A 13,383-nucleotide genomic window follows, 5' to 3' on the forward strand; every position below is an offset into this window, starting at 1 on the left:
ACAAAGAAGCACTGGTGTTACAGGATTTAAAATAGTAGGCTGCTAATCAAAAAGGTCAATGTTTCAAATCCACCATTGGTTCCTGGGGGAGAAAACTAGGGCAATCTGCTTTTATACTTTCTTCTTGTTGTTATGTGCCATTGATTCACCCGTCACTCATAGCAGCCCTTTGTCTCAATAACTCTGTAGCCTTCCTATCCTGAGCCAGTCTCACTGACTCCGACACACCTAATCCCGTTGCCCTAGTTACCAGTCAGTCTATCTCACCTGAGGTCTCACTCTTCTGCATTGTCCCTTCACCCTTCTAAACATGATGTCCTTCTCCAAGGACTAGTCCCTCCTGGTCTCATGTCCAAAGTATGTGAGATGGAGCTTCAAAATCTAGCCTCCAAGGAGAAATTTGGTTTCACCCTCTCCAAGACAGACCTATTTGTTCTCCTGGAGGACTCTTCTCTAGCACCACAACTATAAGTCATCAATTCTTCTTTCAGCCTTAGTCATGGTCCAGCTCTCTGACACAAAGCAAGTAATTAATGAAGACCATGACCTGGATCAGCCTTAGAAATTATTATTGAGCAGTTTTACTGTCCTGCAGGGTTGCTTTGAGTTAGAATGCATTTTGTGTCTGGATTTGATCTTTTTTTTTTTTTTTTAAATTAAATTAGGGCCACTGTAATTTTTTTTTAATAGCTGTGTAGTAGCTGCAGTACAGTAATATTATATTTGGCAGTTGCTATCTATGTGCCAGGCATTTTGTAAACACTTTACTTGCATCAAATGTAATCTTCACAACAATCCCATCAGATAAATGCTCTTATTATTTCTATTTTATTGAATATTCATATTTTATTTGGACAAGACTCTTATAAATAACACAATAAGTTGTTGGGACAGACAGATTGACCTGGGCATCATAGGACCTGACTTCTAATGTGAATATTCCTCAGGGAGTAGGAGTAAGTAACTGTGTAATCATGAACAGTTTACAGTATAGGATGGGGCATCACTGTGTTTTGTTTTTTTATCTCTTTTTAGGGAATGAGATTCTAGAATGCTTATACAGAAAAATAACATGTATGTCTGTAGTATCATACTATGCACCTGCCCACATCACATTCTTAGAGAATTATGCTCATTCCAGACTTCTATATATTGAAACATAATTGGCCTGTCTAAAGAAGAACAACTCAGTGAGTAATTGGTTAAAAAAACAAGCCCCTGAGAATATACTTAAAATAAAGCTTGCAAACTGGAGGTCTAAACAGTGGCATTTTTGTTTGGCCTGTACAGTGTGAGGAACTCTAAATTGCATGCCAATTCTTAAAAAAACTGAGAAAATTCACATACAAATCCAAATCACCAGCTGCTCTTGAAAAATAAGAAACATTGTCAACAGCAGATCCACATTGCCCCGTGCTACAAGGAGTTACTAGCTTATGTTCTCCAGTATGCCCCAGTCTTCCTCCCATGCCACCCACTTGGGCATTTTAAGCTGCCATTCCTATTCAAAGTCATGATCCCAGAGGGGTTTAACTTTGGGAAAGAGTGCTTTTTTTAAGAGAAATATTAGTTAAGAAAATGAAAAGGGGAAAAAAGAATATAGAAGAGGAGAGAAGAAAGGAAGGAACTTAATTTAAATAAAAATAAGATTTTATTAGACAGAAATTAGTTCTTAAGGTTAGGGAGTTTATAGCAGAGCCACACACTAATTGGACATTCCAGTGGACACCTCTTGATAGTCCTGTTGAAGGTCATCCCAGGTGTTGTACAGACCCATTCTACACAACTGTATGCTGGGAATTGTTGATGTAGGTTATACAATTTTCAGTTATGGAATTTTTAAAATATAGCCTTACTAAACACTGTTTATGAGAAACCTTGCTTTCCCCACTATCTTGTGAACAGTATATTTTTAAAACTTTCTCAGACGTGTTAGGTATTAAGCCCTGTTGGCATAGTGTGTAATATAGCAAGTTGTTAATCTAAAGGTTGGCAGTTCAAATCCACCAGAATTCCATGGAAGAAAGATTTCCGACTTCAGAAACCTAATGGAGGGTCTCTATGAGTGGGTACCTTCTGGATAGCACTGAGTACTTTATCAAGAGGGAAATTGGTCATTTTTTCAGTATACCTGGTAATTCTTTTTTGTTTGGTTTTTTAAAAAAAATACAAGTTGTAGTGTTTTTCTCTTTATTTTTTATATACCAGGGATTAAGTTCAGTATGTGGTAGAAGTTGTGGGTTACTTTTCTCAATTTGTTACTTATATTCTTGCTTTGCTTCTAGGTAATTTGGTTTTGTTTAGTTGGTTTTCCCCATTTTTTTAAATGTATTCAGCTTTACTAGTGTTTTTGAGTTTTGAGCCACTAGAGAAAATTTTTCCACTTCTAAAATGTAGAGGAACATCGTTTTTCTCCGTTGTTTGCTTTTCTTCCTCTAGGTATTTTTACATTTAAATATTTGATTCATTTGAAATTCACCTTTATATATGTGCGAGGAATGAACCTGGTTTTACTTTTTCCATAAGATTATCCTGTTCACCACCATCACTTATTAAAACATTTCTATTTTTTAATCCTAATTTGAGATGTTGCTTCTATTGTAGATTCTGTTTTCCTATGCCTTTGATTCTGCTACTTGAATTTTTTAGTTGGAGAGTTTCTCCTTTATCAGGGTTCTCCTAGATGTGCTTGCTTGAGTTCCCAACTAATAAGACCTTTGCAATCACCTTGCAAAGGAGGGCAGAAAAGTGATACTGAATGGTGTTGAATCTTCCTCCTCACATATGTCTTTCTCATTATTCAGGTCTATTTCAACATACTGCTTCATTCTTATGCATGTTGTACCATTGTTTGGGCCAGGTTGAGTCTGAAGAGTTAGTAAGTTCAGAATGTGGGTCAGGAGGTCATGGAAGACAGAGAGATTAAACATGAGAGACATACTGGGAATCATTTTAATAAATAATAGGCAGTTCCCAGATTCAAACATCTATTCTTCAATGTGTCTTTTTGTTGAATTTGCAAGTCAGAGCAGGTACTTATTAGCCTTTGATGCAAGAGAAAGCTGGAAACCTTTTCAGTGATTTAAAAGCTGCATATGCAACAAGTGAAAGAAGATGGTTGTGATGAAGAATTTGTTGTAAGGAGCTCTGGTGGCCTAGTTGCAAGAAGCTACACTATAATCTGAAAAGCATAGGGTTCAAGGCTTCCAGCTGCTCTGCAGGAGAGGGATGAGCAATCTCCTCCCATGCAATTAACTGCCTCTGAAAACCTGCCAGAGGGTCAGCTATGGCTTGATTCCAGCTCTGTAGTACATAACCACAGCAACAGAAGTTGATTAAGTAATTTCAAAGTGAGAGCAAATTTACATAACATTAAAGAGCAAGTAAGTCACAATGGGTTGCAGGTAACTTGATGGCACATACTAAGAACAAGAGTTGTCCAAGTTGTTCCTAAATTGGAAAGATACTCATAATTTATTTACTATTAATATATGATTTTAGGAAATAACAATGTTCCTTTAGCTCATTAAACATCTTTAATTAAATCATACACTAAAGAAGTTCCTCATGGAAGATGTTTGGCTCATAATTGATACATAACCAACCAACAATTTCATGTTTTATCATTAATTTTAAAAATAGCATTTTAGAGCTGTATGTTTTTAAATATTGTACAGCACAATTCTTCAGTTTCATGAAATTCAAAGGATTTCAAATTCAGATATTGATTCATTGAACTTTTTAGTTTTAGTTCTAATAAAATGTTTTAAACTTTTATCAACTATACAAATATGCAAATGAAAATACTTGATATTGTTTAAAACATCAATTCCTTAGAGCAAAAGAAGTAGCCAAACTTAAACATTTAAAAAAACCTCAGGTTGTTCTATACCTTACAAAATGTGGAAATTTAGTTTCAGAACTGAGTAATTAATTCAATATAAGGATCTGATTTGATGTCTTATTTTGAACTATGCCTTACTTTTTAAGAGAGAACTATTTTAAGAAATCATTAATCAGAAGAGTAAGTGATTGTTTAGAACACATCTATTTTTTTATATTTTTCAAAGTATTTTATAGGTTTGAAAATTAAAAGGGCAAAATTGTTGTCTACTCTCTTTTGCCTGGTCTTCTGCTTTGAAATTCAAGTTCACCAGCCATTCCTCTATTGGATAACTATTTGTGTATTTTGTTTTCTGTAATATTGTTGTTAGCTGTCACCAAGTCCAACTCATAGTAACCCTGAGAACAACAGATCTGAACTTCATCCTCTGCCATCCTAACTATCTCATGTATTTGAGCCCATTGTTACATTGTCATTCCACCTCCCTGAGAGTCTTCCTCACTTTGGCTGACCCTCCACTGTTCCAAGCATGATGTTCTTTTCTAAGGATTTGCCCCTCCTAACTATATTCCCAAAGTATGTGAGACAAGAATTTTCTCATTCTTGACTCTAAGGAGCACCTTTGTTGTACTTTCTCTAATACATATTAATTTGTTCTTTTGGCAGTCAGTGGGATGTTCAGTACTCTTCTTCAGCACCACAGCTCAAACTCGATTCTTCTGTCATCCTTATTTATAGTCCAACTTTCAGATGCATAGCAAATAATTAAAAAGACCATGGCTTGAATCAGGTGCATTTTAGTATTTAAGTTAATACCACTGCTGCTTCACATTTTTGAGAGGTCTTTGCCAGCACATTTTCCCAGTGCAGCTTGTCTTGTGATTTCTTGCTGGTACCAACTGTGTTGATTGTGGATCCAAGCAAGAGTAAATCATTGATAGCTTCAGACTTTTCTCCATCTGTTATCATTGACCTATTGATGAGGATTTTTGTTTTCTTGATGTTAAGATGTAATCCATATTGAAGGCGATGTTGTTGTTGTTGTTATGTGCCGTCGAGTCGTTTCCGACTCATAGCGACCCTATGCACAACAGCCCTAAACCCTGCTCTATCCTGCGCCAACTGCACTGCCTCTGACACACCCATCCCGATTACCCCAGTCACTGAATCGATCCATCTCATAGAGGGTCTTCCCCTCCTGCGCTGTCCCTCCACCCTCCCAAGCATGATGTCCCTATCCAAGGACCCGTCCCTCCTGGCAACATGTCCAAAGTATGTCAGACGAAGCCCCAGAATCCTTGCCTCCAAGGAGTAGCTTGGTTTAATCCTCTCCAAGATGAATCTGTTTGTTTTCCTGGCAGTCCATGGTACATTCAGTGCCCTTCTCCAGCACCACAGCTCAAAAGCATCCACTCTCCTTCTGTCCTCCCTAGTCATTGTCCAACTCTCTGATGCAGCAAATAAATCTTCATTTCAAGCAAGCAAGGTTGTGTCATATGCATAACACAGGTTGTTGATGAGTCTTCCTCTGTTTCTGATGCCACATTCCTCTTTATAAAGTCCAGCTTCTTAAATAATTTGCCTAGCAAACTGATTAAACAGGTACAGAGAAAGGATATAGCCCAGATATACACCTTTCTTGATTTTAAGCTGTGCAGTGTTACTTTGCTCTGTTTACACAGCAGCCTTTTGGTCTAGATATAGGTTTTGTTTGTGCACAGTGGTTCATATTACAAAAAGTGGTTCATAATACAAAAAGCTTTGTATTCTTCAACCTCCAATACTTTTAACTTTAACCCTTAGAGTGAGACTTAGGGGCATTAAAGGGGATGAGAGAATATGAGGACATTTTTTAATGTTGAAGAAAGAAATGGAATATTGCAGTGTCAATCAGACCTTTTTACAACTTTCAGGTAAACTTTCAGTGCCATATCAGGGACAGCTTGAAGAGAGAAAGATTCTCAGATGGCAGTGACAGAAGTTAGCTACTAGTCCCATCTCATAGGGCCACCACAAAGAAGTATATTCACTGCTTGAAGTCTGATGATTTTAAATCATGTTCTTCAGGCAAGAACACATGAAAAGTTTACTTTTAAGTTATATATTAACTGTATTGTTGCCCCCCTTTTCAGAGGGGATTCATTATCCACTAAATGACAGGAGAAGTTTGCTTTATTTTATTTTTTTAAAGCACCTACTAATAAAGTCTTTCAGTGCAAGGGTTCTTGAGTCCATGTTGATGGATAGAGAAGCATCATGGATTTTGTTAATCTTCCAATTAAGTACAATTTAGGTAGTTGCAAGTTTCTATCAGAGTTTGCTACAGATCATCTTTATACTCATCAACATGAGAAAACATTGTAGGAAATATACTGGAAAATTAAAAATTTATTTTGCTTTTTGTTGGAAACAGCTTTTAAAACTTAACTTTATTATGACTATTTCCCTGTATTTAACCTTGAACTATTTTATGAATCACGTACCTCTTCTTTATTTATGTTAGAACTGATGTCTGACATACTGAATAAATACCTATCAAGGCATGCCTAGTATTCTTCGTGTCTCCATCCAGACTACACTAGGGGAGGCTGCACATGCACCTGACAGAGTTTGGCTGGTTAGGTCTCTGTCTGGATTCGGGCACTGTCATATGCATAAGCCCATCATTCACAAGGGTAAACACACCTAAAAATCAATGTTATATTCTTAAACATAACATTTCCAAAAACCAGAATTCAAAATCGATCTTCCACCAAAAGAACTTCCTGAATTATTGCTTTGAAATGGCATTTCAATTTGAGCTAATTGTGAAAGCCACCATTTGAATTGGACTGGGAACAAATGTTCAAATTTACTGAAAACAACTCATTGCTTAATCTCTGGCAATTTCATTTTATTATCTGATCAACAGATGTATTGCAAGTTGGATTCAAAATGAAAATATACTTTTAAAAGTTAAAATGTGGTCATCAAATGCTTTTCCAGATCTGGAGAAAAATAAAATGAAAATTGGTCTGAGAAATGTTCAGCTGCAACACAGATTTTTATTTTGCTCTTTCTTTGTTCACGCCCATCTCTGCCCTCCTTATTATGTTTGTGCATTTATTTGCAAAAGGCAGTGAGGGAGTAGAAGCAGAACAAGGAAACTGGATTGTGAAGACTTCAGTTTCACACCTGCTCTGCCACATCCTGTCTGTGTAAATCCTGTTCAGACTGGTCACTTAGCTTCCTTGTGCACAGTAGTGAAGACACCTGCCCCACCTCTGGGTGATCATTGATTTCAGATGGTGTATTGTACAGAGAAACATTCATTTCCTTTGATGTTATTCTTCTTGAGATCACCCATCATATGACACTATTTTAAGGGGCTAGAGGTATCAGAAAATAATTTTCTCGAATTACTTACTACCACTGAATTATCTGGAATTGGAAATACTAAATCCTTACTTTGAGAAAATTTAATTTCCTAATCTAACATATCTTTCTAAGTGCCAAATGTGACAAGAAATTTAATGAAATGGTAATGTATGTATATTCCCATACAGTATGATTTGGGGTTTGCTTAAATTTGCTGATAGTAGAATTTGGAGTTTGGGGTGGTTTTTTTTTTTTTTTTCAAATAGCTTTTTATGCTGTAGATCAAAATCTCAACAGTACTTACAACTTGGCAGAGAATTCTGCCTATGGCTTGTGCTGTGTTCCTCATTCTTTCCTAAGATTCTGAAGCTGTGGAGGGCAGCTGATTTATAAGATGATGTTAGATCCCCCTCCCACAGTTATAAAGGGGTTTCTCCTTATCTTCTCTTGCACCTCACCTAGGAAAGACCTATGAACATTTGTTAGGGCTAAGCTCTTGTTCTGAGTTTGGAGGCCCTTGTGTAGGTAGTTTTCTCTGCTGTTCCTATAGCCCTCTAGTATGCTTCTTACTGATACTTAGTTTTTAAATACTCAGACTTACCACTTCCCCCTTCACTTCATTTTCTCAATCTTACTTTCCCAGAAACTTTTTAAAAAATTTGTTTTTAACTATTGCACATTCTTGATAGGCAGAATTTTGCTAAGTGCAGAATTGTTCAGCATCTTTAAGTTCATGTTTGTGATTGATTTGAAATCTCAAAATAGACTTTATGGATCCTTTTCCTGATTGCACTGGCTTCTGTTTATTTGAAGGTATTCCGTTTTTAGAAGCCATAGAGCAAATATGGATAAAATAATTTTAAGATACAGTCACTAAACATTGTGTCATTTGTACTGATAAATGTAACACTAACTGTTTTTGGTGTTTGGGGTTTTTTTACAACAGAGCCAAAAGAATGATTAATGTATGTTTCTGGTGGAGTTCATTTCTCATTATAGCTTTAATGTTGAAGTAGAGATTAAGTTTCTGAATTTGAATCTGATTTTTCTGACTTACGGCTTTATTGTAAGTTTATGTGCTGTTCCAGTGCTGCTGTTTATAGGTCATGGCTATTTGGTTTTTCTAGAAGCTATTCTTTCTCTAAGTGACTGACAGGAATCATTACTCTCTATGGCAAGAAACTAGAAGTTGGCAGGAGCACTACAGTGACTGTCCAATTGGATTTATTTTTTTTAACTGTTGTGCCAATTTCCAAATTACCTTCAGTTATAGGGCATCTGTTTTCTTAAAAAGGTTCAAAGCGGTGATACACGTGTAGTGACAGGCCTGCCCAGGTCAGCTGTGAGGGGCCAGTGCCTTCCTCAGACACACTTTCTCTTTAGCACCCTGGACAGAAGCCAGTGATCACAGTGCATTTGTAGAATTGCAGAAGTCAGAGCTACAACCATCAGGCAATTTTTGTGTTTGTTCCTGAAGCTCTCACATTGTGACTTTGATTCCTTCTGATTGTTTAGAGGTATACCTCTGACAAGGATCACTTTGTAACGATTGACAATCCGCACTAAAAGCCTCAGTGATTATTGCAATATTTCCTGCTCCCGCTGCTTCCCAGTGTGCCTTTAAAAACACTGAAATGAAGAGGTCTAGGACCCTAATTTTAAGCAGTGTCTGAATTTATCTGTTTTCTGAGAGAATTAATTGTGGTACAAAGTATTGGGAGCAGTGACTATTCTGGACCTGAGTTGTGACTTTACCTGGAGTTAAATAGTCCTCTTTTACCTCCTACTTTGCTGAGCAGGGCCACTTTGCTCCTAACAAACCCAGAATGAAACACATCTGTGTGTTTTCCTTGATCTGCTGGTAACAACTAGAAATACTTTGGCTTGTTTGAGTTCTGCCTTCTTCTGCATCTTGTGATTTGTTTGGAATTTGGTTTTTGGAAGAATGAGGTCCCATATATGTCTGCTGGCTCAGGGACGTGGGTTTAGCAGTTTGGGGGTTTTCTTTTTTAAAACTGACTTGCTTTGGGTTGAAGCTTCCAGTCTTTAAATGTCAAATTATTTATCCATTGTCCTAGCTGTGCTATCAGTAATAAATATATCCTCCGTTTTGGAACTGTGCTGGGTAGGATGAATATTTGTTTATCCTGTTTCTTGACATACTCAATTTATTCAAGTGAGCCTACTTAAAATATTAAAAAGACTCACAAAATTTCCCTATGGTAAATAAAGACAACTTGCTAAGTATGCTGAGAAAAGAAAAGGAGCTAGTGTTACTTTTAAAGAATGGGCTTATGTGAGCTACTTTTGATATTTGAAAAAATTGATGTATAAGTCACAATGAAAATTAATCATTTTGAAATTACAGTTCAGTGGGTGGTCTTGGATATATTCTTAAGGCTATTATGACATGCATACATCATTGTCTGACCTCCTTTGATTTCATGGAAATGGATCAACATCAGCATCAACAGCCCTAAACTGACCTCTGTGAAGTCAGACATGCCTACACACTTCACCTCTTTTGCCAGTTCTGACACCACCTTACTCTCTCATGGCACTCAAGTCTTTTCTCCTAGGCTCAATAATTAGTTGAAATGGTGACGCAGAACTCACAAACCTATACTCTCTCATTATGGGGCTTTATAATGAAAGTTCAGAATCAGAAATGATTCAGGATATACGTCTTTAATCAAGACATCTTCTCAGCCATGTCCAGAGGCAGGTTTCTTCCCCTCAACTTCTCAGCCTCTTAACTTGCCTTTCTCAGGCAAGTGTTACAAAGTTCTCCTCTGCTGATGTAAGTGGACACATCTGGAAATTGTCTAGTGCTTGCATTCCCACTTCTCTGTCTTCTTTACAGTCACCCTTACAGTGTTATCTCTTTGACCCTGGCCACTGGAGCTAGGTCCAAGCTCACAAGTGTGAAGAACACCATCCTTCAAACTGTAAAATAGACAGACACCAGCTGCAAGTTTAAGGGGACCAGATAACATCCAGATCTTCTAACATGGTGGTCACAGATTCATGGTTGGTTTCCCATAGCTCTTCAGAGTGCCACCTGCTTAGGACTCCCTTACTTTCTGACCCTTACTACTGGCCCCTACTTCTGCTTCTGGTCAGTTAATTCACTAATACAACACACTACTATTCCCCAAGGAGCTCCAGTGGCTTTTTGGTAAAGAGTTGTGCTGCCAACCCAATCTAGAAGCAGCTCTTCAGGAGAAAGATGGACAGTTGCCTTCTGAGCAATCTACTGCCTCTAAAAACCTGCCGGAGGGTCTGCTGTGTGTTAGTTCAGACTCAGTAGTACATAACAACATATCATTCCTCTGGGTGCTCTAGTGGTGTAGTCTGTAGCAAGTTGTGCAGCTAACCCAAAGAATGTATCTCTCTGTCAGTGCAGGTCAACTCCATGGGACATAGATGGTCACTCTCTTCTTGTGCAAGTCACAGCTTCTGAAAACCGTGGAAGGGCAGCTATGAGTTGGTTCTGACAGGGCAGCAACGAGTGAATACCATTGCACATGGAGACGAACGGACACAATGACTGCTAGAGTAGGCTTTAGTATAGCAGAGGTGATGAGGAAAGCATAGGACTAGGCAGGGTTTTGTTCTGTTTTACATATGGCTATCACGAGTTGGAACCAGCTTGATGGCACAGATTTGTTAAAGCTAAAAAGGATAGGGTGAGCTTCAGAAGAATTCTCAGTGTGAAGTTTCTTTGTTCCAAGGGACATGTTTCTCTCCTGAGAGCAAATGTTCTCAACCACGAAGCTCACTGAGTCAGGATATCCTGTCCAGGTGTTTTATCAGCCATCCTGCCTATAAGGGTAAATCATAATTTCTTAGCCTAATATTGCCCTCTCTGGTGAATCTTTTCTGATTTAGTAAGCTCCACCCCCCCCAACACACAGTCTCATTGTGGCCTGGAAGTAAAACACCAAGGCAATCCAGTAGCTCCAAGGTTTATTTCTGTGAAGCCAAAGACAAAGACCTCCATATATGGGGTAAAATTAAGTGTTTTACCTCACATTATCATAACAATATTAATTTTTTCCCAGTTTATAAACACAGGATGCCTTTCCCTTTATTCAGTTCTTCTTACTTTCAGCAGTATTTTGTAGTTTTCTGTATGAAAATTCTGTGCTTTTATTCATTGACTTTTAAAACATTTTTTTGGTGTTGTTGTAAATAGGATTGTTTTGAAACTATCTTATTTTTTAAAATTTTATATATATTGGTGCTAAATATTGATGATAAATATATTGATGCTAGGTGTTTAAGGGGTGATTCTTTTAAAGAAGAGAATATGTATAGCTGGCATTTATATGTCACAAATTAAGGTATGGATGTTACATTGAATTATTCTCATTTAATGCTCAACTCTATTTTACAATGAAGAATATTTGTAATCCTGTTGTTAATTAGTAAATGGCAGAGTTGGAACTTGAACCCAGGTCTTATGTCCCAAGGCCCCTGCTCTTTACCATTTTTGATCTTTTTGGAATGAGTCCTGATAGCTAACTTGGAAGCCAGGAAATAGATTAAGTAACAGTGAAATATTTTCCAGGTCTCTAATTCTAGGCTCCTACCCAAGTTGATGATTTCAATTCTGTACCCTAGTGAGACTCCCTTCTTTGGGAAATTATAATTTCAATAAGATCTTTCAGCAAAGAGTGCATGAGCCATAATAGAGCCTGGAGGCAAGGGACTCCCTCAAGCAGTAGAAAGGGTGAGATAAGGGAATGGCTTTGAGAGACATTTTGAACCTAGAATCAAGAAAGCAGTTATCTATGAGGCATGAAAAAGAAAAAGGAATGAAAGATGTCTGAAGGTTTTGGCTCTAATGATTAAATAAATGATGTCGAAGGTAGATTAGTTAGGTGGGAGAAGATGATGGACTCATTTGGGGCAATAGAGGGATGCTGGTCCCTGGGATTTTAAGATGATAATGCAGCCAGCCTGATTCTCATTCTGTTATTATTAATTAGTTAATGTATAAATTAAAGTATTTACTCTTTCATAGTGGTAAATAAAATAGACATATTTACTGTCTGTTGAAAGAGACAGTTGTGAGGAACATTTGTATATGTTGTTTTTATGTGCCGTCTAGTCACCTGTGACTCACAGAGATCCTATGTATAACAGCCTTAAACCCTGCCCTATCCTGTGCCAGTCTTATTGTCTCTGATACACCTACCCCTGTTACACCAGTCACTGAATCCATACATCTCATCAAGGGTCTTCCTCTCCTGCACTGTCCCTCCACCCTCCCAAGCATGACATCCCTCTCCAAGGACTGATCCTACCTTGCAACATATCCAAAGTATGTCAGATGAAGCTTCAGAATCCTTGTCTCCAAGGAGCAGCCTGGATTCACGCTCTACAGGGTGAACTTGTCTGTTCTCCTAGGAGTCCATGATATATTCTGTACTCTTCTCCAGATCACAGCTCAAAGGCATCAATTCTCCTTCTGTCATCCCTAGTCATTGTCCAGCTCTCTGATGCATAGCAAGTAATTGCAAAGACCATGGCCTGTATCAGGCGTACCTTAGGCTCCAGACTGACATCATAGTTCTTCAGTACTTTGGAGAGGTCTCTGATAGCAGATTTTCCCAATTAAATTTGTCTTTTCATTTCCTGGCTACTGGTACCAAAAGTGTTGATTGTAGAGCCAAGCAAACTGAAGCTGTTATTTTCCAGCTTTCAGATACATTGCAAGCAATTGTGAAGACCATGGCTTAGATCAGGTCCACTTTAATCTCTCTAGACTGCCATCTGGATGGGTTTTTAGAACTCTAGAGAGGTCACTAATAGCAGATTTCCCCAGTGGAACACATCTTTTGATTTCCTAACTGCTGGTTCCAAGGGTATTGATTGTGGATCCAAGTAAATGAAATTGCTGAGAACTTCAGTCATTTCTCCATCTATCCTGTTGCTCATTGCCTTGGTTGTGTGGATTTTTATTTTCTTGATGTTGAAATGTAACTCATATTGAAGGCTGTAGTCCTGGACCTTCTGTGGCAAGCATTTCAAATCCTCCAAACTTTCAGCAAGCAGAATTGTGTCATCTACATAAGCATATTGTTTATGAGTCTTCCTCCAATCATGGTACTATACTACACTCTTCTTTGTAAGGTTCAATTTCCCAGTGATCCATTTAGCATCTAGATTGAAAA

At 37.8% G+C, this 13,383-nt stretch overlaps 1 protein-coding gene across 2 annotated transcripts in view; it reads left to right on the forward strand.

Moving 5' to 3' along the window:
- Positions 1-13,383, forward strand: part of BTBD9 (BTB (POZ) domain containing 9) — a 553,349-nt gene that overhangs the window by 225,098 nt on the left and 314,868 nt on the right. Inside the window, exon 9 of one of the 2 annotated variants that reach the window (XM_006882021.1) lies at positions 7,715-7,726. The exons of the other annotated variant lie outside the window; for it this stretch is intronic. Coding sequence (XP_006882083.1) covers positions 7,715-7,726 — 12 coding nt within the window. The remainder of the gene's footprint in view (positions 1-7,714; positions 7,727-13,383) is intronic. 2 annotated transcript variants of the gene reach the window in all.

This window comes from Elephantulus edwardii, unplaced genomic scaffold (assembly GCF_000299155.1).
Source record: "Elephantulus edwardii isolate Elephantulus edwardi_28Jun2011 unplaced genomic scaffold, EleEdw1.0 scaffold00017, whole genome shotgun sequence".
NCBI lineage: Eukaryota > Metazoa > Chordata > Mammalia > Macroscelidea > Macroscelididae > Elephantulus > Elephantulus edwardii.